Genomic DNA, 23,485 nt, shown 5'->3' on the forward strand with positions numbered 1-23,485 from the left:
CTTTGGGAAGATGTTGGTGCCGGTGCCCTCCCGGCCACCCACGGTCCTCCTGGGCTCAAGAGGATTTGGCTTTATATAGTACCTGGGAGATCCATGTCGGATAAGACTGGCAGGTTTTCAAAAGCTTCTCTCCGGCTTTTGTGCCAAGACCTATAGGATGCGTTCCAGAGCATCTCCCAGGAATGTGTGTTATTATGACAGGCAAAAAAAAAAAAAAGGGAAGGGGGGGGACAGGACGGCAGTGAAAGAGCACATTGCTGTTAATTACTAGAAATCCTTTAATAACCAACATTACTATAAATTATATGTGCATTATGACAAGTACAATTGAGTGCTCTGTTTTTCTTGCCCACGTTAGAGCACAGAACAATGTACTCTTGTTGCAAGAGCTGAAATGGATGGCACTCTGGGTGAAATCAGGACTTCTCCATTGCATACCTGTGCCCGCAGAGATGGTCGGCCGCCCCGGGCCCCATGAAAGCTCCATTGTTCTTTGTGCCATATTGCACGCACCATGATTATAAAGTGTTGGATAAGCAGTAAGATGTTGCTTGCTGAAATAATAACCTATCCTTAGTTTAAACAGTGCTATATTTAAGATTATATATATATTTAAATGTTGGTAATTGCACATTGGTGATATATTATAATTTGGATGACAGTTTGCAAATATGATATTGGAAAAAAAAGCATCAGCTGCATTTAGGGAGGTAAATCTTGGGATCATGCAGGACAGATCAATCGATGCAGATTTTAAACAAGGCTGGAACCTCTCTGGAGCAGCCTGGGGATGGGCAGGGATCCTGCCTGGGTCCGAGATCCAGGAAATGCCCATTTCTGCTTCCACACGTGAAGCTGAACCTTTTTTTGCAGCCCTTCCCTGCCTTTTAACTTGTCTTTATTCCCTGACGTGAAAAAAGGCTAATAGCATTTTCCTACCACAGTGGGATGTTGGCCGACGCTCATAAATAGCTCTAAAGCATGACAGAGGTGTAAAATGTCACTGCTCTGCAGGTTGGTGAGAACGCTGGGGTTTAGCATGGCCATCATGGGACGTTATTTCCACGCAAAGTGAGTCAGTACCCAAATAACATCATTTGTTTTTACTCCCAGTTTGGTTTCTACGTAGGGAGGGAGCCCATCAGAGGAGGACAGCGCTGCACGGGACCATCAATCCCCTATCCGCAGCAGTTCGGAAACCCAGTGGCAGAGGGAGCAGGTCCCTTACAGGATTTATAGGATTTTTTCACATTGCATTTTTAAGAAGACAAACGGCAGGTTTCCTAAAACCCACCCAAAAAGGGCAGGTGAAAAGGAGCTTTGCCCGTGGTCCTACAGGTCAGTAGGGGCAGAAGTGACCCCAAAGTCAAAAGACCTGTACGACAGTGCAAACCTCTGTGGTGCACGTGTATTGATTTTAAATGGAGTGTTTTGGAATCCCTTACTTTAAGATGATGCACACAAATTAAGCTTGTAAAAAAAATTGTACTAACTTAACCAAGTGCATTTAACTTATGTTCTTAGGCGTATTAGCGCAGGTTTGGGGAAATGTGGGCGTAAGCCTCCAGTTATGGCAAGAGCTACCCAAAGATGCCAAGAGAAAAACTACGAACATTCAGGTTGTCTACCATCTGTTGGCTGAAATACTTTTATTGTTTTGTTTTGGGGTTGTTTTGGCTTTTTTTTTTTTCCTAGCTGGTCAACTGCTGGGAAATAAAATTGCCAAGATTTACTTTTGCTCATTAGGAACGTTCCCCAGCGGGTTCTCGGGCTGATCCTGCGGACAAAGCTCCTTCCCTTTCTGCTCTCGGCCCCAGGTTCCCACCGACCCATACGAAGCCGCTGCCCACGGGCGATGGGAAAGGCCCCTCGCCGGCCCGCGGGGCCGATGCGGCGGCGGCTGAGCGGAACCCCCCGCCGCCGCCGCCCGCGCCGCGGCGCTGCTCGGCGCCCGCCCGCCCGGCCGCCCTCCTCCTCCGCGGGGCCGTGGCCGCGGCCGGGACACGCCGCCCCCCGCCGGCAGCCGCTTCCCGCCGCCCTGGGCCCCCGCCGCGGCCGCGGCGGGCGCTAGGACCCGGCGCGGCGCGGAGCGCGGCGCCCGCGGAATGTCTTTCATTCACGGGCACGCCGCGCCGCGCTGGGGCGGGAGGGAGGAAAGGGGGGGGAGAGGCGGGGCTGGCGCCACGTCCGGACCAATAGGCGGCGGCGCGGCCACGCGTCACGCGGCGACGGGCCAATGGGCGCCCGCCGGGCCTGAACTTTTGCCACGGCGGACAAGTTGATACATCGCGGAGGTGTGTCCCGCCGCGGCGGCTCCGGCGGGGGGAGCGGCCTTAACCCCTGCGCCGCCGCCGCGCCGCCCTGACCTACTTTCCTCCGGGCGGCCGCGGCGGGGCGGGCCGCCCACCCCCGCTCCCCCTCCCGGTGCCCGCGGGGCAGGCCACCACCGCCCGCCCGCTGGAAGCGCGGGGTGGTGGTGGTGCGGGGCGGGGGGGGGGGGGAAGGGGGCTCCCCCCGTTGCTGAGGAGCGGCAGCGGGTCGCGTGTCCCTTTAAGAGTTCGGAAACTTGAGCCGGTGTTTGCGCAACACTCGGTGCCGCGCGGAGCCGCCAAAGTGTCTAGACTGGCACATGATGGGCGGCAGCCAATCGCGCCGCCGCTCGCGAGGGGCCCTGCGTGCGCGCCCCAGCCACACAAAAGCCAGCGAGGGCGGGCGGGCGCGAGCGAGCGCGGAGGCGGTAGCGGCGGCCCCGGCAGCAGCGGCAGCGGCAGGCGCCGCGCGCAGGGGAGCGCGAGGACCCGCCGGCCGCGGGAGCGGACCGCGCTGCGCCCCCGACCGCGGGACCTGCGGCCGCGCCTCTGGGATACGTACAACTCACGTGCTGACACCGGCCTTCGCTCTGGGTTCTGCTGTTGGTTTTTTGATTTTTTCTCTTTTTAATTTTTGAGGTGTTTTTTTTTTTTGCTTGCGGGGGTTTTTGCCTTTTGTTTTGTTTTCTCTTGGGGTTGGTGTTTGTCTTGTTTTTTGGGGGCTTTTTTTGACTATTTTTGGCCGAAGGGAATCGATATCTCCGAGCGCGGACCCGGCGCCGCTTCCCCGCCGGGCGGCACCCCCGCGCCGGGGCGCTCCCCTCCACCCCGGCCGCCCCCCCCGGTGTATGGTGGAGCCGCCGAGGGGCGCAGCCGAGCGCTGCCCCGGCCTCTCCCCGGCCCCGTCCCGCACCCCCGCCGGCCGCTCCCCGCCTGGCCCCGCGTTGGCAGCCGATGTAGGGCACGGCGCGGCGCGCCCGAGCCCCAGCGCCGCCACGGGAGCGGCCCCGCACCTCCGCGGGCGTCGGCGCAGCCCCCGCGGCGCCGTCTATGCCCGCGCCGCGCTCCCTCCCCGCCGCCTCCCCCATGGTGCGGCCCCGCCGCGGGCCGTCGGCGTGTTCGCTGGGCAGGGCCGCGGGGAAACCGCCGCGCCGGGTGCTGCGGGCAGCCTGCGAGGGCGGCGGGTCTGAGATGAGATAAAAGCCGGCGGCGGAGCGAGGAGCCCCGCGGAGGGGCCGGGGGGGGGGGGCGGGGAGGGTGGCGGCGGCGAAGAGCGACGCGACCCCCGGCCGCCCGCCTGTCGTATGTTCAGGTCCAAACGCTCAGGGCTGGTGCGGCGACTTTGGAGGAGCCGCGTCATTCCGGACAGGGACGGCGGAGATGGGAGCGCCAGGAGCGGCCACGACCTCGGAGCCAGCGGTAGCTTTAAAATCCCGGAGAAAAACCCTTCGGCGGAGATCCGCGCGGTAGCGCGCAGCCTGCTGCGGGAGGCGGAGGAGCGGCGCGGCGGGGCGGCGGCGGCGGGCGAGGCGGCGCCCGGCGGGGACCCCATGGCGGAGCGGCGAGGGGCCCGGCTCCGCGTCCCGCCGCGGCGGGAGGGCGCCGAGGGGACGAGCCCGCGGCGGGCTCAGGAGAGCGACGGCCGGACGGTGACCTGCTGCCTCTTCAAGGAGCGGGAGCCGGGCGGCCCTCAGCCCGACCCCCCCGCCGCCGCGTCTGCAGCCGCCGCCGGCGTCCTCCTGCCCGGCCCCGACGGCGCGGCCGACGGCGGCTCCCCGGAGCGGCGGGGCCGGGAGGCGCGGTCGCGGCTGCTGCTGCTGGAGCAGGAGCTGAAGGCCGTCACCTACTCGCTGCTGAAGCGGCTGAAGGAACGCTCGCTGGACAGCCTGCTGGAGGCGGTGGAGTCCCGCGGGGGCATGCCCAGCGGCTGCGTGCTGGTGGCCCGCACCGAGGTGCGCCTGGGGGGCCAGGCGGCTCCCCCCCACCTCCTCCTGGGGAAGCTCTTCCGTTGGCCCGACCTGCAGCACCCCGCCGAGCTGAAGCCCCTCTGCGAGTGCCAGAGCTTCGGCGTCGCCGACGGACCCACCGTCTGCTGCAACCCCTACCACTTCAGCCGCCTCTGTGGGCCAGGTGAGGAGCGGCGGGGGGGGGGGGGTGTTGGGGTCGGCGTCCTTCCGCCCCTCCTCGATTTGGGGGTTCGGGGCTTCTGGCCCCTTCTTTGAACCCTCGTGGGCTGCCCTGCGGCGGGGATGCCCGGCCGGGATGCTCCCGGCCCGGGGTCCCCCGGGGCTGGCATCGCCCACCCCCCAGCCGACAGCGGTTCCCAGTTGTGCTTCAAAAGCCCATTCTCTCTCTCTCTTTTTTTTTTTTTTTCCTTCTTCTTTTTTCCCCTTCCCGCGGAGGTTCCCCTGCTATTTAGGTGCTGAAGGGGCGATAATACGCAGTTTGCATACTGCTGGCGCCAGCCTGGCTCGCTGTTGATCGGGGAGCCGGGCAATTACCGCCGCCGGCTTAAAGCCGCAGGGCCCCGCCGGGCGCACCGGGACGGCGGCCGGGAGGGGGCTGCGGGGGATGCCCTGCCCACGAGAGAACCTCGAACCCGCGTGGAAGGGGTGGGGGAGCAGGGGATCGTGCGTTCCTCGGGGTTTTCCTATTTCTAACCGTGGGTAGAGGGGTTCCGGAGGACACCAACCTCCGGCTGCCGGTCCCTTTCTTGGCAAGAGCTTTGAGATTTATTTTTTTTAATATTTATTTTGCAATCTGGGATCCTGCCTTGCTTTGCATCACTTCTTTGAAAGAAACTGTGCTGGGCATGCTACCCCAGAAGATCACTAGAGGCTGGAAGAAGCTTTTTTTGCTTCAGTTGGGGTAGATGTGCATATGTAGGAACGGTGCATTGATTTTTAGAAACGGGCAAAGTTTCCCAGTCGCTTTCCTGCAGCGGCAGTAGTTTTCCCAGCGCTGTGCAGAGAGTAGTAGAGAGCAGAGTTTTTATGGAGTGGCTCCCTATCATTTTGATAGTGGGTGTCTGTGCCAGGGCCCCACTTGCTCCAGCCAGGTGCTGGGAGCCCGCGGAAGGCCTTGATGCCCTTTTCTGCAAGTGTTTGCATGGCTCTCTGCAGAGACCGTCCCTGTTTGTGTTTGTCACCCGTTTTACTGGGGAGTGACGTAGCTGAGCGGTGTGAGAACTTCACACTGCGGTGCTTTGAAGAAGTCCCCTGGGGCAGCAGGTCTGGCTCTAGCATGGGACCAGCCCGCTGTGCACGGTGTGGGTCGGCCGTTACGTCCAGATTGGGAGATTGGCTCCATTATTTTTCCTCTGAGGCTCTTAGGTGCCCTGTGAGAAGAGCATCTTGCTGCTGGGCAGCTTGCTCCGTTAGGGGGGGATGAGGAACCTTTCCTGAGAAGCAAGAAATGACCACAGGCTATCCTAGAGCCATCACACGGGGGGTGCTGAGTTTTTTGATGAAATAGCCCAAACTGAGCTGCAGTTGTTGGGCTGAGTGCCTTGTTTTTGGATCCCTGGGGGAACTGAGGAGCACACCCTTGCTTCAGTGGTCTGGGGCCAGTGTGATGCCATTGACTTTCCAGGACAATTTCTCACTGAAGTCAGAGTCTGCTCAGTGCTGGTGCCATGATAGAGCCCAGCTGGCTGCATGCTCCTCAGTTTTAGCAAATTACAATTCTAGAAGAAAAATCACTTCCATAATTCAGAAGAAAAATACCCTCTAACCAATGCAAGAAGTCGATGGTAGGACCTTCTTCAGCCTTTTGTATGGCCTTGACTCTTAGAAGCACAGTAAGAGCCAGTTAGATGACCTGATTCAGCAAAGCACTTCTAAGGACTTGCTTAACTTGAAGTGCATGATTGCTGATGTGCTGCTGCTTAAAGCTGAGCATGTGCTTGGGAGCTTTGCTGGATCGAGGTCAGCAGGAGCGGGGCAGGAGAGGCTGAGCACTGCTGCGGGGTCACGGGATGCTTGTTGGAATGGACTAAAGTTACTCTGGTGGCTTGTTGGCTGAAGCCAGCCTGGCCCCTGGTGTCAGGCTTCCTGTGCCAAGAAAGGAGTGACTTTTTGTCGCCCGACACCCTTTTTCAGACATAATGTAGTATTTGGGGAGCTTTTGTTAAGTCTGTTTGTGTGTTTGAGCCATGGTTGTCTTTGGTGCAGATGATGAAAGCATCGTTCTTTTGGAGCAATGTGCCATTCTGTGTGCTTTGGGTCACTGGCGCCCAGGCAGGAATGCAAGGCAGGAGTGTAGGGGACAACAGCAGCGTTTTTTTGGTAGTAAAGCCCATTTAGAAAGGTCAAGGTGGAACTCCCCATTCCTCAAAGATTTGGAAAACTCTTGGTCTTGAGTTACTTCCAAGTGGGTTTTCTTCCAGTGGGTGTTTGTAACCTTGGAGGAGTTCCTACCCTGAAAAGGAAAGTGTGAGGGTTTCGTTGATAAACCGAACACGGGACTAACACAAAGTTTTGTTTTTCCAGAGTCTCCACCACCTCCCTACTCTCGGCTGTCTCCTAATGATGAGCAAAAGCCACTGGGTATGTGTTTTCTCTCTTTTGATCTCCCGGCAACTCTTTCATGGTGCAGTCCTGGTGTTGGTTCTAAGACATCCCTACGTGGCACGTCAGGCAAAAGCCAACAAGTTGGGATTTTATGGCTGCTCATTATTTCTGAGCAAGCATCAGCTGAAGGGTTTTAAGAAGTAAATGGATGTCAGTTTATCATACCAAATTATGGTGTAGACACATGCATATTTTCCAAAATAATATGAAGCGCTATTTTTAATGAAGGCGTAATGAAAGGTTACCAGACGTCATGTTTTGTCTGCGTGTGTAATCTGTGGGATGATGGAGCAGAGGGGGAGTGGGAGCTCCTGGGTGCCATTTCCATAAAGCCCTGGCTGCGCTGTGCCACGGAGGAACTGGCTATTACCCTTACTCTGCTTATTAAATTGAGACGTAAACTCTTTGAAACTTGGCGCTGTATAATTTCGGAATGGCATTTCACTTTTCCTGATGAATTATAAAAGCTTTTTTTAAAAAAAAAAAAAGCTGGGGAAAGTGGCTTGGGTGGGTAGGCTGGGCACGAAGTGAAGGCTGCTGGAGAGCCTGGCACAACGCAGCCTTGGAGCCTGGTCCTGCATGGTGCACGCTGGCTTGGAGATGTTTTGAATTGGCATCACTGCATCCTGACTGACCTTTCTCAGCGCCCGCTTCTTGCTTAAGTAAATGGGAAGCAAAGACACGGGAGGGAAGGGAGGAATCCCACATCCCTCTTGGGTTTCTTGCCGGGATCGGTGCAGCTGTGGCTGCGTCTGGGGCATGGGATTTCTCCCTTTATCCTGTAGTCGGTGGCTCTGATTTGTGGAGGGGGTAATGACCGAGGCAAGCTGCTTTCGCTCCCCATCGGGCAGGGACAGGGAGGAGACAGGCAGGGTTTGCCAGGGCGATAGATAGGAGCGGGACGGCGCGCCTGCCTGTCCCACCCAGCCCCGGGGAAGGCGGGAGCTGCCCCGTGCCAAAGGTGAGACCCTGCCCTGCCGGGCTTGGGAGCTGCCTGCGACCTGCCTGCAACGCAGCCGCTCAGCTGGTGCGTGCACGCTGGCTGGAGGGACCGGCTCCTTCATCACCACAGCCGGGCTGTGGCACAGGGCAGTGACCAGAGCGTCCTGCAAAGCAAAATTTGCTGGTTGTGGAGTGGTTTGGTTATTTTTTTTCTTCCTTCTTTTTTTTTTTTTTGTTAGGTGTGGAGGCACAAAAAAAGGAGTTGTCCCTCCGTGCACCCCCGCTTCCAAGTTAATTCCCTTTAGAAACTGCTTGTGCTGCAGGGAGAGATGATAGCAAGTGACATGTGACTTTATTAAAACAACAGCCAGGGATTGAAATTTGCTTCATTGGCTTGTTTGATTGGAAAAATAATAGTTAATCTGTGAGCAAACAGTTGAGCACTTAATTAGAGGGGTGTAAGCAAGAGAGAATAACAAAGACTCTTAACTTGTTAAAACAAAGTTTCCTTTGCTTCAGCAAAGAGGAAGGAAGGAAGGAAGCAAGAATAAACAGCTTCAAGAATTTTAATGGTGATAATTAAGTATAGTAACTATGAGTTGTTTAGAAGCTTAATGTAACTTTATCCAGTAAGCACCAAGTTCCTACTTGTTTGATCAACTTAACTGCAGTTATTTTTGTGGTTGAAGCAATTCAAACTTTGCATTTGCATGGTAGAGGTACAAAGTTAAGCATTGCTTTCTGGCCCAGTGGAGGGAGAGTTTCTCTCGGGGAGGTGACGGGAAGCTGAAGAGCTATGGGTGCTCACGTAGTGCTTGCAAACGCAGGAGGACTAAAAGCGTTGTTGTTGTTTGTTTTTCCCCCTCCCCCCAGATCTATCAGATTCCACGTTGTCTTACACTGAAACAGAGGCTACAAACTCACCCAACGTCACGCCCGGAGACTTCTCAGGTTGGCAGATGTTTGCGCCTTCCCGCACGCGTGGTCTGCGCTGGGGAGCTCGTGGCTGGGGCAGGACAGCAGGAGGAGACGGGGGGTTGCGGTGCTTGCTGTTGGTTCATATTCTTGGTGTGAAAAAAAGAAAAGAAAGAGCAGCTATTGGGGTCGATTGTTCAGAGGCATCTGCGCTCCGCGTGTCATGGTAAGATGCCGTTTCTGGGGTGAGTGTGCTGTGGCAAGCGGGGATGTTTGGGAGGTGGCCGTGGGGCTGCGCGTGTCCCCTGTGGAAGCCACCTAGACCTCGTCCGAGCCCCGGGGTCGTGGGCTGGCGTGGGGCTGGCCTGTATGCCGTCACCATTTGCGTGGCAGGCGCAGTGGGACCATTTCAAACGATGCTGCTTTGCGGTGGTTCTTGCTGAGTCCGTCCAGCTTGCGTTACCTGTTGGGTCCTGGCCCTGCAGTGCAAACCCTGCTTTCGTGAGCAGGGCTCCCAGCTACGATGCCATTGAAGCTCCCGAACAAAGCTTTGCTTAATTAGGTCCTGGTTTTTGCTCTGCCCCACCCCGGCAAGCTTTCATTCATTTAATGGTGCTCTGTAAGGCCCCGGGGTGGTTTTACCTGCAAGCAGGCAGAGAGAGAGTTGGGGCTTTCATTTGCTTGGCGCTGGGCTCTGGCTGCGGTGATGGTTTCCCGTCCTTCCCCTCCGGTTTCCCATCTCAGCCTGGGGGCTGGCTGCAGGGAGGGAAGGAGGGACCTGTCTGTAGGACCAGGTTTAATTTCTGTGTCAGAAATGACCAGGTTAATGGTCTGAGAGCTATGATGGAGACAGACAAACCTTCGTCCCGGTGAAGCCCCATGTGCCTCCTTCAGCGGTTGGGGTGGGCTTTGCGGTGGCGTGGGACCTGGGCACTTCGGTGCCGGGTCGCTGAGCACATGGACGGGGCTTGCTGCTCTCTCTGGGGGATGCTGTAGGTCGACAGCGGTGGAGGAGACCCTTGGGGTACTGGTCTGTTAGCCACGGCTTTTCTCTTCTCGTTTATGGCTGGTTTGGCGAGACCTGTGACTTCCTTGGGATGTTTAAGCCGATCCTGACTCTGCAGCGCTTTAAAGCGCATTTAAACAGCATGGCACCGCAGCGTCGTGGCATGGTGGCACGTTTCCCTCAGGGGATTTTCCCTTCTCCTTCTCCTTTAAGGTTCTCCTGCTGCGGTCGGTTTTGCCGCGGTGCTGCCGCGTGCCGAATCCAGCGGGCCGGCCCGCCTTGCTTTTGTTGTGCTGCCAAGTGTCCATAGCAGGGGAACAATTGATAGCCAGGAGTTGGATCGTTCAGGGTTGTGCTATAATAAATATGTGTTTGCAATTCCTAACAAACATTCCTCGGGCTGGATACACGTCCGTAAAGCTCCCCATGCCCATGGTTTTTATTGTAACTTGATAATTGCCATTAATTATAGCAGCTGAGTTTGAAAACTGGGCTTCCTAAGGATGTAATGGTTTAGCTTCTCTCACAGCAGAGTCCTTTATGGGACATCTGGTGGATTTTCTGGAATAGAAGAGAGATTTTAACTTTTACTTGAACAATATAATGATAACACGTGACTGAGATTGTACTGAAATCGGATACCTCCTCTCCCCCTGTGTAGTTTCCAATAGTGTAACTTTTAATAAGAGTCTGGGGCTGCGTGATTTATTTTTCCCCAGTGCTCGTGATTGCTGAAAGAGGATAAGAGCGTCACTGAAGTTAACCCATACTTGTCATCATGGGGAAGTAAAGGGAAAAAAACCCACTTAGACTCTAGTCTATCTGCCATATTTCAGTTTGTTTATTCTCCGTTTCAACTTATTTAATAGGTCTGCTTGAAACGCAGGCCTGTGTAAATGATACACAAAGCACGTGGTCTTCCCTGCCTTTTCTTGTGTGTACCGAAGGAACTCAATGTGCATTTAACTCCCGTTCCAAAAATAAGTACGTTTTGGATCTAGCATCAAGCCACTACTATTTATTGCTTCAGCTTTGATCATCAAAAAGGCTTTTCCTACTAAAACCACAAAAATCAATTTTGGGTAACAAAGAGAACCATTCTTCTACTGTTATTCGTTTACTTGATGAACTTCTAAACAGGAAGTTTTAGCATGAAGTCAAACGATCATCTCTGTCATCTATATAATTTTTTTAAAAAAACAATAATGCCTGGTTTTGAAGTAGACCTTTTCATGGCTATAATACCACTCTTAAAAATAGGAAAAAGTTTTCAACAAACTAGCAGGTTTACTATAAAATTCAGAGTAACAGTCAGTGCTAACTAGAAGCACAAGTTGTGAATAGTTGTGCGGATGTGATCTTCTGTGTCAGGAGCTGGGCTGATGGATGATACCCCAGAGTCCTGTTCATCTGAGGTTCAAAGCGTTTGGGTCATGAAATGAAGCTGTCTGTCCAAGGATCAGTGTCCAGCCACAGCATTTCCCTCGGACTGGGGATGCTTCTGATTTCTCAGTGAGGTACAGTGGCTTGGGAAGGTCTGGGTTGATGGGAAAAGGCACTTGGAGGTGTTTGATCCCAAAGTTTCCATCTTCTGAGCTCAAGCAGTGTCATATTCAGGCTTGCGGGAATATGAAGAGGGCCTCCATCTTTTCCTCATTGTATTTCTGCAGCCATGTACACCTGGGGAGCAGAGGTGAAGAAAACCTGCTGCTTTGGGAGTTGGATTTTGATGAGACGCTTCCCCTGGCCGGGGTCGTGCCCATCCCCTGGGTGTCGGCAGAGCCTTGGCCGGTGTTGGCGTCCCTGCGGCTCCCCCGGCTGGACCTGGGGAAATACCAGGGAAAGAGCAAAATCCAGCAAGGCAGAAACAAAAGCTCAGCCCTGTGACTCATAATTGGTGGAACATTTGTAGTAATTTTTTTTTTCCCTTCCCCTCAGACTTGGCTCCTCTACCGCATGCCAAGAAGCTGTTGTACCCGTTAGACTTGCCAGGCTGCTGCTGCGGGAACTGGTTCAGTACAGTGGGGATGTGCTGGAGCAGATGCTGTGGGCCATGGGCTTTGGGATTCCCTGCCTTCCCCTAAATGCCACGGGGCTATCCCTCGCCTTCCCTGTGAAGGACCCTCTCTTAAAAACCATGAAATAGCCCTGCTCCTTGGCGCTCCACTTGCACAGCACGCTGTGTCGGTTTGTCTTTCTGGCTAAAAAAGCCCCATGAATTCCTACGAGTAGCAACCACAGTTCATGAGTGGTGGCATTAAATTCTGGAGGGCTTAAGGACTGTGCAGGAGGGGAAGGGTTGAGCACAGGTAGGAGGGCAAAAGGTGGAGCAGCCTCCCGTAGGTCTCCATGCTGACTTGACCATCACTTGTGGCCGCTGGTCTGGAGCAGCTTGTCCATCCTCTTAGAGAGTGCAGAAACATCAGGGCATTGGTTTTCTTTGGAAAATTAATAAATTATTATCCTTATTAATAAATAAGCATGAGTCATTAGCTGTAGGAGCAGACAGGTGGTGACGGGTGCAACTCACGGCCACCTTGCAACAAAGTCCCCAGCTGCCGTGCAGAGGTCCTGCGCCGGCTGGGTGTCTCCATTGAAGATACTTAACGAAGACTATGCCTGCAGCAGTCAGTGCCAAGCTCTTAAGATAGCTATTTTTCCTCAAAATGAGCCACTCATCACTAGAGCCTGTCTCATGTGTCCCTACATGCCTGCTCATTACTCCTTGCTTAATCGGGAGTTATACCAGTGTTTGCGCGGAAAATCTCATTGTTTGTATGGAAATGCCTTTGTGAACCGATGTTGCCCGCGAGGCTCGAGCCCTGTGTGTGGCAGGGTTTTCCGGAGAGAAAGGGCTCCTTGCCAAGAGTGGGTGTCTGTGTCCAACCCCTTTAGTTCTGCAGCGTGCCGGAGGACCGCATCCTGCATCTGGTTGTCCTGACAGGGACCAGCCGAGCCAGTGCCCGGAGTTAGGGGATGCTCAGCACCGGGTGCGTTCAGATAGGAGAAATGAGGGTGGCTTGGTGCTCGGTAGTGCTCCTGAGCAGAGAGAAGAGGAGAAATAAGAGCTACCAGGGGAGAAGTGAGAGCTGGGAGTGGAAGAGAAGGGCAGGAGGAGAGTGGGAACGGCAGGGGCTGGCGAGAGGGGTTGCACCAGCAGCAAGAAGCCAGGGAAGATGCTGCTTTAGATTTTTCCAAAATTACTAATTTTTTTTTTTAGACTTTGAAATCAGTTAACTTCCTGTGTGCTAACAAGTTTCAACTCTGGTAGCTGGGAATGCACATCCGAAAGAAGAAATTGTGAGTTGGTGGTTTGCTGGAGGAGTGATTAATTCCTTTCTGCGCTGCGAAGTGGCGGGGAGCTGTACCCGAAAGTGGAAGCACACGAGTGAGTCTGCTTGGAGCAGCTCTGCCAAAGTCTAGTTGATGACGGACTCTGTAGAGATGAGCTCTGCTCAGTGACATCCTTTGTGTTATACCCTCCCAAGTTGGTGGAGGATAATTGGGAATTAGTGGAGAGAGGAGAAAGAAAAAGAGACAGAATGGGCTGGAGCTTACTTAAATTATTTTGGGGTTTTTTTTTCAAGACCTGGGAAGGTGGAGAAGTTGCTTGCAGGGCAATGGTAGGACTGGGGGTGTTGGTATTGGGGAGCAGGGTCCCTGTACCCCTAAAGGGAGGAGGAAGGCAGGAGCGTGCCCGTCCATCCCGGCTGATGACTCAGCCCCGCTGAAGCGATGCCGCGGCTCCAAAGTGGGAGCCGGAGGTTTTTTTTCTGCTTCCAGCAATATTTAGGATGAACTTAAGGAAGCATATTTTAAAACCCACTGAATGGAGAAAGTGAATGTCTCTCTTCCTCTCCCCCCAGAAATAACAGACTGCAAGGATTTATGCTAACAAGGAAATTTATGAAGATCCTGTGTGTTAGGAATAGGAAAAGAAAAAAAAAAAAGCCTATTAAACATGTAAGGCGGATATGCGTGGAAACTGGGCAAACATTGCCCTTTCCAGATTGGGGGAGAGATTGTGAAATTACCTGTTAATAGGGAAAAAAAAAAGATATTTTTCTCATTAATAGGGCAGGAATTTCTTCTGGGGGTGAACTGTTGGTTTTACAACTTTCTGATGATCGCCTCTGGCTTCAGTGTGTCTCAGGGCCAGGCTCCCACTGCAGCCCCGGGCATGGGTGCCAGCTCGAGATGGCAGTGCCGTGGGCTGGGGGCTGCAGGTTGGGTCTGACCCAGCAGCACTGTGGAGCCTTTTTGTCCTTTCTTCCCCCTGTCCTATTGCAGAAACATAAATCCACTTTAAAAAAAAAAAAAAGCAGAGCATATCTGTGCATCCAGTTTTAATCACAGACAGATGTTTATTTGGGCCAGTAATGGTTTTGGTTTCCTTTTTCTTTCATATTTAACTTTAAGTTAGCTGGCGTGTCTAACCCTGTGCAGTCTATAACAATCAGGGTTTGGCTAAAAACTTCTCTTGTCGGAGGAGTGAGCCTGTTGCCAAGAGCTACTTCTTTGATGCAAAAAAATACATCCTGGAGGTGCTTTGTCAGATGTTTTTATATTAAACATTTTTCCTCCATAGTTTTAGTTTGCCAACGGGAAATAAAGTGCATCTATTTTCCAATGTGCTTCAGAGAGGAATTTTTTGCTCGGTGTGAAGGTTTTCCCCACGTGACTGTGGTCGGCCGTGAATGTTGGAATCCCCATCGGAGAGCATGACCGTGCAGCAGCATCCTTCCCGACGGTTGGGAGAACTTCAAAACAATAGCCTACCTTTGGTTTGGGTTTGTTCACGTGCAGCTTCTGGCCCTGCCTGGGGTTGACATCAAAGGCAACTTTGCAAACTACAGGGTGAATCGTGGAATTAATCCCTGAAAGGGAAGATAGAGAAGCTCTCAGAGATGGCATCCCCAGGCTTTCAGCACCTGTCCCTTCCAGAGAGATGGAGGTGTGCTGTTTTATTCTACAACAAATGTCTTTCTGGGTTGATGGTAAATTCACTGGAGCCTGTAAGATTTACAGGAGGGCTGCGGGATTTTTGCATTACGTTTATGCTTGCCACGGTGGGTAGCTCAGGTGGCAGCTCCTGGAGTTTAAATGTTTTTTTTTTTTTTTTCTTTGGAGCAGAAGGGAAAGGGAAGGGATCATTGATTCTGCAGCTGGGTGAGCTCCTCGTTGTGTCCAAAGCCTGTTGATGGCAGTGCTTCATCCACGCAGAGAGTACTCCATTTGGGTTGTTAATATTCAGCTGAAGATGTTGTCCAGAGCATTGAGACTGAGCAAATAGACCTTACTTAGCAATTGAAGAAAAAGTACCTTAGAACAAACTGGGGAAGATACTCCCTGCACACGGTTGTTTCTCCATTAAAACCCTGCAGGGCAACTGATGGTGAGCCACCAAACCCAACAGCAGTAGCATTGAGGCCTGCAGGCACTTGGTCTTGTAGAGCTTGTGGATGACCATGCTTTGGTGACGATACACCTTCATTTTGCTGCCTGTACCCAGTGTCCCATCTGGAGAGCAGGAGGGGTGCCAGTGACCCCGTCCGTGCAGAGTGTGGGTCTCTGGAAGGAGGATGAAATTTCGGCGGTGGTCGTACAGCTGTAGAAGGGTTTCTAAAGCAAGCGATGCCTGTTCGTAAAAATACCCTGTGGGTTATGAGTTTGCAATGCAAGCCTTTTGGTCTCAAAATCAATTCGGAGCTGAGCCAGGTTATTAACGTGGGGAGGGGAAATTAATTTTGTGAAGGGTGAGGGACCACTGGGGAATTTGCTGGAGATGGGAAAAGAGAGGGTTTGTGCTGAAGGTCTCCTGAGGAGGGAAATAAAGGTTGTTCTGAGGCTTTGCATCCCATGCAGCGAGAGAGCATCATTACCAGCCTCCAAAAATACTGTCTTCCAGGAGGGAAGGTATCTTTTGGACTGGGAGATGGAGAAATGTCCCTTTGTTATTAGCTGCACAAGTGCTTTGTGAGAGCAACGCCGTTCTCCAGCGCATTGATGGTGCTGAGCAGGGAGGACAGGAGGGAGCTCCTGCAGCATCCTGCGTTCAACCGGGGCTGCTGTGTCCCAGGGACCTGCCTGCACCGAGGAGCTTCTTTAGTTGAGGCAGCTCTGGTGATGTTCTTCATCTGAACTGATGAAACAGTGGTGGACTCCCTTCTTCCCATGTGTTTTTCCCTGCCAGGAGCCAGAAAGTCAGTGATTTTCCCAGGGTAGATGGGGCAGCTGTTGCAGACCTGTGAATCGAGCCGAAATTTCCCCCGTCAGCATCCATTGCTTGAGTTGCTTCACGTGCAAGAACATCTTTCGTCTTGGATTATTGTGATGGCTGATACTACTGCTTTAAACCCTCCAACACAGACAGCACTTAGAAAAATGTGGACAGTCAGAGCTGTCCCTAGTCCAGAAGGAGGGAAAAAAAAAAGGCAAAACTAGCTGCCAGAGCCTTAGGATCATCTGTCGGAGTAACAACACAGGCTGCCTGGTGCACAAGGGGTGGAAGAAGGTTGGTCTTATCAATATTTGGCCCCATGCCTAATGCAGGGATTAAAGCTGCTTTGCAGATGATACCTCTGCACTTGTGCGGGTACACACAGCTCCCTGGCTCTGAAGGAGAATTTGCCGTGATGAAGCCAGGCGGGGTGATGCCCTGAAATGAATGTACCACAGGCAGTATTTGCGGAGCACCGTTTCCTTGTAGGTGATACACTGAATTCCTCAGTACGTTTCTGCAGAGGAGAGAGAGTTGCTTTTTCTTTCCCTCTCTTTACCTGGAACTGGGATGGCTTTTTGCAGCTAGCTGGGATGTTTTCAGGCTAGTTCTTGGAGTAAGTACAACACCCAGATAAAATATGTTTTTGTCTGTGGTTCATTGAGTAGTTACGATGTTTGGCCTTGAATCACAGAATAATCACATCCCTCACTTCTCCAAGCACCTAAGCATCACACTTAAAAAAAGAAACATCAGGAAGTAAGCAAGTTACTTAAAAGTAAATTAGTTTAATCTTTGTAGCCAAAACATTACATTCTTGCACCCTATTAGGAGCTGGATATGGCTTTCTAGGTAGTAAAAGTTCTTTTGATGTAACTCCGGTTGTGTCTTTTAAACATTGCATATCTGATGGCACGTCTTTGTTTGAACTTTACTTTTTTTCTGTGCCTGTGTTTTGCTTTTTAAACAGATTTGCTGAATACTGGACACAGTGTATTTATGACCTTTGAAAACGGTGAATGTTTTGAAGGAGGAATTTTGGCTTCTTATAGGGACCTGTAGAGAGAGGCTTGTATTCACAGTTACAGTAATAGATTTTTTTGTGGCGCTTTGATGAGTGAGAGGTGTTTATAGGCTTGATTCATAACTGAGTTGCTAAGGTTTTCCACGGAAATAACTTATTAAATCTGTGGCGCTCACCGAAACGATTGAAGTCTGTAGATTTGCTATTCATCAGAGGCACCTCCTTTCCTGGACTCCAATACCTAACTCAGCATTTTACCTCTGGAGGATGCTCAGACCCGAAAGGGCCGTGTGGTGCGGGAGCTTGAGACGTGTTTTAGTAAGAAATAAAAAAAAAAAAAAATCCCAAGACAAACTGGAAAGGAGGAGGAAGGGAAAAAAAAAAAAAGCTTCAGGAAAAACATCCCCTGTCGTTCAGAGCTGCTGATGGTTAAACCTGGCTTTCTGGAACACTGCTTATTTGTGTGGATTTTACTTTGCTGCTCGACAGCCGAAAAGTACATCCCTTTACTGCTGCTGGCCGGGCTGCTGCAGGCTTTGAAGTGCCTCGAGCCCCTGGAACCACAGGTTCAATTTACTGGCAAAGGAGACTCAGCTCTTTGTCCTTCCAAAGTGCTTGGGATCGGAGGGGATTAGGCACGCGGCTGCTGTGATTCCCAATCCCACCGAGCGCTGCCATGTGTCCTGCTGTGCTGTGGGCTCCGGGAGGGAGGAGAGGAGCATGCTGCCTCCCTGTCTTGTGTGGGGATCGAGGTGTTCGGTGGTGATTGAGGATGAGGAGGGATGTTGGCTCATTGAGGTCCTGCCTTGCTCATGGGGCGTCAGGTTTGGATGGAGCTTGTCCCAGCAGCGGGCTGCGCTCGCTCTCCTGCCTGTTTTATGCCTTTCCTTTGGTTGAGTCTCCCAGAGAGTGGGTGTTTAGCCTGGAAAAAAGCCTTGCTACAGGGGCTGAGCACTTGGAGATGTTGATGAGAAGTTGTGCAATGCACCACCAGCACTGGGGTCCAGGCTTTTGATGCTGAGAACTGTTGAATTTTTGTTTGGGTTTTTCTTCTGTAAGAACAAAAATATTTCGCATGGAAATGCCTGTCTTGGCTGACCTCTTCCAGAGTTGCTAAACACTGACTTGTAATGGCCTTTGCAGCTCCTGGGGCTGGAGCAGGGATTAAATGGTCTCCAGCGTTGAAGCGCTGGAGCGTGTTGCTGCCCCGCTGCCCTCTTCCTGGAGGTGCTTTTCCTTTGGTGAGAAGCCGAGCATCGCTTTGGTTCATCATCCCCGGCTTCAGATAGGGGAAAATACTAGCAGCATCAGAGGATATAAATACAATTAAAACTAAAGTCCTGTTCCTGCCTGAGCATCTGTTTAATCAGCCTTTATTCAGCCATTTCAAGACAAGTAGGTCATGCCGGTGGTTTGCTTCAACACCCCCATTGCTGGTGCGCAGGGCACTGAAGTTGAGCCTGTATTGGGGTTCAGGTTCTGTCTCATGTTGGATGGCAGCACAGGGAGGCTGAGCCGTGGCCAGTGCTGAGCTGCATCCATCCAGCATTATGTCCAGGGTACACAGTAACGCCGTCCCACAGTGGTGATGGCGCGGTACTCTGGGATGCAGCTGGCTGCTCTCAGCCCAGCCAGCCACCCTGAAATAATGCGGTGCAGAGGTCCAGCCACAATCTGGACTCCTTGTTTAGCCAAACATACCCCTTCTTGGTTTTTTTTTCTTCTTTCTTTCTTTTTTTAATGTGTAAGAATTAACTCTGATGACCAGACCTGAATTCCCTCATACAATACAACCTGTTCCTACCTCTCCACGGGGATGCAAACTTTGGCTGGGAACAGACAGGCTGCGATGCTTCTCCGTGCACTCGGCATTTTGTATTTCAGGTTATAAAAGCCCATGTACAAAACCTGCCAAAAAGTCAAATTCCCAACAGAGCAAGAGAGAGGGATCAGTAGAGAATTTGTTTTTTTCTTCACAGCGGTTTTCTGTTCCTGGGGGAGCAGGAGGCCTTTCCTGATGGTACAAGGGCCCCTTGCAGCGGAGCCCACGTGGTCCTGCCCTGCAGCATCCCCCAGCCCTCCCCATCCTGCTCCAAGTGTGGTTCCCAGGGCAAACCCTGGACCAAAGCCACCCTCCTCTCCCTGAATGGCAATTCATGCAAGTGCCCTCGTGTCACATTTGCTCTCCCAGCTGGACGCCGATGCTCAGCTGGACCTATTGCAGCTTGGCTGTCTCCCTGCCTCGGGTTTGAAGAGCTGGTTGCTGCCCTCCCCTTCCTCTGCCTGTGTTCAGGTTTTATGGGTTTGGAGATGTTCCTCCTCCTCAGTGCTCTTAAGCAGCTGAGGAGGATCAGGCTGCTCTTTCCTCGCGTTGGCTGTGTTTTAGAGGCCGGAGGAGGACTTGGAGGCTTCATCCTGCTGGGGGGCGTATCTTGATGCAAGGCGAACCATGCCAGGGATACCTGGGCTTTATTTCTTGCAGCAGCAGCACTGCGGAAGGGTTTGAGACACAACTGTGTCAGTTTTATCTATGTATTCCATTAGCAGGAGTGAAACGCGCCAGCAGAAAGGCTATTTTTCAGCTCTTTCCATTTATTAAGGTTTCATTTGCTAAGATTTTTCCATTCAAGGAGCCAAAGAATGTTAGACTTAAAAAAATGCCAACTACTTTATGCTTTTTCACACATAGTGATGCAAACCACTGTTGTCTATTTAATAAAGAAAAAAAGCATTGACTGAAGGGTTTGCAAAAAAGCCCCGTAGGTACCTGCATGTTGGCGTAGCATTTGGGTGTCTCGTTGATGGGTGATGATAACACTGCGTTGTCTTTAGATTTATTCCACCTGTCTCCGGAGGCTCCCGGAGGGATGGATGTGCTATTAAGATCACATCACTTTTCTTTCCTTTATTTCTTTTTTTTTTTTTCTTTTCTGGCTGTTATAAAGCACAGCCTATTCCGGGGGCGAGTGCCTGGCGCCGCGCTCAGACAACGGTCCGTTTGTGAGATCCCATGCAGGCAACATGCAAGTTTGTCCACTTGGAAGAATGAGGCAGTTCATTTGTCTCCCCCCACGGAGAGGCGGTGGGATCTCGGAGCATCCCTGCCTGTCCTGTCCCGCACAGGTGACAGGGAAGGCAAACACGGACAGTGGTGGCTCGGAACTCCCCTGGCTCTGCTTTCCCTCACTTCTGAATAAATGACGTTGGTGTCGCTGGTCCCCCGCGATGCCTTTGAGAGCACCATTGTATGTTCCCCCGACCTCTGTAGCACACACCGTCATTGTGCCCGGAACTCTTCCTATGGCTTTTATATTTTTTTGCTCTTTGAGGTATGTGAAAATGAGCTGTATGTATTTATTTTTTTTCCCCATTCTTCTTCTTAAGATCCAGAGAAGCCATGGCATAACCCAACTTTTTGCAAAAAGGGAACAGTGGAATTACACTGAGAGTAGCCCCTTGCCTTGTGCTCAGTGCTGCAGGTTTCTTTAGGGTCCAACACTTGGAAGAGGGAAACAAATGTGTAGGGAAACGTCTTTACACTAATTAAGTCTAAGCAATAAGCAAAGCGTATGGGAGGTGCCATACTAAAGTGTTAAAGAGGCTTTGAAATATCACACAGACATAAGTGATGCTGGGGGAGGCGACACTGCATGGGCTTGTTCCTGTAGCATCTTCCTCCTGGGCTTGACTTGGCTGATGGTGCTCTCAGCTTGTGTCCAGGGGCCTGTCTCGGTGCTAAGGGCGTGTGTCTTCCCTTGTATAGTCTCTGTGTTGGGGTTTTTGACGGAGTAAAACTGTTGTGGCCCTTCTGGCGTTGCAGGGTGTATTACTTCGAGTGTCCTTGCCTATCCAAAAAGAGGAGCTCTCGTCCATGCCGGCATTGAGATCAGTGAGCAAAGCTGTGCCATGTCTTTCAGCTAATAGTCACTGGTACTTACAAAAAGCTCAGGCTCCAAGATTAAATCTGGTTGGTTTTGTCTAGTGCAACTGCTTGGTGCATCCAGCTGTGGAGAGAGGCCGCAGGTGTGAAAATGGGCAGTTTAATGTCTCGGACCCAAACCATCCCTATAAAATGTGTCTGCAGCTGCCATTGAAGTCTCGAGCTGTTTCTGCCACGGGGCTGATAATGGTAAAACCGAATCCATGAGGTTTTGATTTTGGCCTATTCAAAACTAGCGAACTCTTTCTAATAAGATTTTATGAAGCACTGAAAGCAAGATGCTGTAGTTTTGAGGGGGGCGTAGCTGCCTGGGCTAGGGTGCAGGAGCAGCCCTTCGTGGGGAGGCCAGGACTTGTTTTTCCCCAAGTGTCTCAGGAATTGCTTTCTGAGAACTGCAAAAAACCCAACTGAACAAAAAAAACCAACAAAACTTTATGAATCAACTAGGAAGCCAGTAAAAATTAGTAGTAACAAGCTCATTTCAATAGAAATGGGTTTGCTGCTCTGCCGGCTGCCAACCATTTATGAGACTGGCTGGGTGCCGGCGAGCAGGGTCCAGCACGCTGCATCCTTCCACCCTCCTGCTGCTGGAAATAATTTGTGACTTAAAAAAAATAAATAAAACTATTGTGGAGCTTGTTTTATGGTTGGGGCCTGAGTTGGGCAAGGGTGACAGCTCTAGCTGGCTCTGGAGTTTGCAAAACCTGGTTGGGGGCTTTCTCCTCCATCTCAAGTGGGTTCTCTGCTGGGTTTCTGCAGTGCAGGTGAGGGCACTGGATAAGTGTTGCATCCATGGCACATTCAGTCTGCTCACCGGATCCAGTGCGAGGGGAAGAGCTGGGTTGGGGTGGCTGTGCCAATGCAGGGGTGTTCGTTGGATGCTGTTAGGTGCCACGTGTTGAGTAGCTCAACAGCACTTGGCAAAACCCTTACCTGGGGCTTTGACATTGATGCCCCAGACATGTCTGCTCGTGTCATGTTTTCTGCTCTTTTTGTTCAGTGTTCCAGTGGGGATTCTAGGAAAACCCCGCATGCAAGGAAGCGAATAGGTCGGTCAGTCCAAATTATAGCTATAACTAACTCACTGACCCGCTGCAATCTATAACCATCAATGGCAATTGATTAACGTGGTATGAATGAGCCCATCAGATCCTTGTGGTGGGGCAGCTGATGTGCATCAGTATCTGCCAGTGTGGAGCCGTGGCCTCTGGGGAGGTGGCATTTCCTACAGGCCAACGTGAAGTGATTCGGGCAGCCGCTGAGGGAACCAAGCCACAGGGCTGCTCCAATTCTGGGTCCCCATCACAGGATGGGACTGGTCTGGCTCTTACTCCATCACTCAGTCCCCATCCTCCTAGTTCAGCCAAAGCTATCCGTGTTCCTGTGGTGTGAGCTCCTGTCCTCACCGGACGGGATGGTCCTGGGGTGAGGGGTGGACAAGAGGGAATTCTCAGGGTATTTCGTGTCCCTCAATGAGCTGGTGATGCATCATGTGCTTTGCTTCTTGAGCCCAAGTCTCTGGTGGGGACATCTGTCCCCAACAAAACCCAAAGTTGTTTCCTAGTGGACCTGGTGATGGCTTGTTTGGAGGACCAGACCCCAGAACAAGCTCTTTTCTGATTTGGTCCTTCTTTAAATATTGTGGGAGGTTCCTAGTGTGGGGATCCATCCGACTTTTCCATTTGCACTGGGCTTTATTTCAACGCTTGCACAGAGGGATGGTCTGTGCTGGAAGCTGGTGTCGGTGCCGTCCGTCAGCAAAGCCTCTGTCCATCGCTGGCAGGCGTGCAGGCGTCCATCTGACGCCGTGCCAAGCGTTTGGGGGGGGGGCGGAGAGCGGCTGTTTGCACCCCATTGGCGTCACGTTGCATCTGTCTTCGCTGAACCCAGCTGATTTGTAGCCAGCCTTGAAAGATTTACGGCTGTCTCCTGGAAAAAGGGAGCGAACCAGTTTCTGGGATGCCACGGGATGCTCTGCTAAAGCCACTCGTGTGACTGTGGAAACTTCCACCCAGAGGAGAGCAAGGAAATTCCTTTGCGAGTACACAGTAAGGTAAAGATCCTATGTGCATGGTGAGTTGCTCTTCCCCCCATTGTTGAGCTATTTTAATGAAAGGGAAATGTCAGCAAAAGTATGTTTTTTAAAAAAAAAAAAAAGTCACTCGCACATCACTGGTTTTAGAATAGGAGTGCTCTGGGCAGCTTCTTCGCTGCTGAAACAAGAAAATTTGAGTAGGTTTTTTATTTCCAGGTAATTACAGCCACATATTTTGAAATATCCATGGTCTTTTCTATGTCGAATCATCAATATGGACCTTTAGAGCTGGATTTAATTCAGCTGTGCTTGAAAGGGTTGGTCATTTGAGACTTTTAACATTAAAGATCTTGGCAAATCAGTTTTGCTCTTGCCATGTTGAATTTGTTTGTGTAAAAAACCTCGGCGGATTTGGTATGTGTCTGTCTTTGAAGGGCTTTGCTTCAAAGGCTGCTTGCACTTGGTATTTTATATGCTGAGCTCCGCTGTCCGTGAAGCTCCGCTGCTTCATGGAGAAGCATCA

The 23,485-nt window shown here is 51.9% G+C and overlaps 1 protein-coding gene across 2 annotated transcripts in view; it reads left to right on the forward strand.

The window, feature by feature from the left end:
- Window positions 1–2,620: 2,620 nt before the first annotated feature.
- Window positions 2,621–23,485, forward strand: part of SMAD6 (SMAD family member 6) — a 45,068-nt gene continuing 24,203 nt past the window's right edge. Inside the window, exons 1-3 of one of the 2 annotated variants that reach the window (XM_075044649.1) lie at window positions 2,626–4,439; window positions 6,800–6,856; window positions 8,696–8,773. In XM_075044649.1, coding sequence (XP_074900750.1) covers window positions 3,614–4,439; window positions 6,800–6,856; window positions 8,696–8,773 — 961 coding nt within the window. In that variant the 5' untranslated portion in view covers window positions 2,626–3,613. Of the gene's footprint in view, window positions 4,440–6,799; window positions 6,857–8,695; window positions 8,774–23,485 lie in introns of both variants that reach the window. The other variant, XM_075044650.1, reaches the window with a different exon arrangement.

This window comes from Buteo buteo, chromosome 13, assembly GCF_964188355.1.
Source record: "Buteo buteo chromosome 13, bButBut1.hap1.1, whole genome shotgun sequence".
Lineage (NCBI taxonomy): Eukaryota > Metazoa > Chordata > Aves > Accipitriformes > Accipitridae > Buteo > Buteo buteo.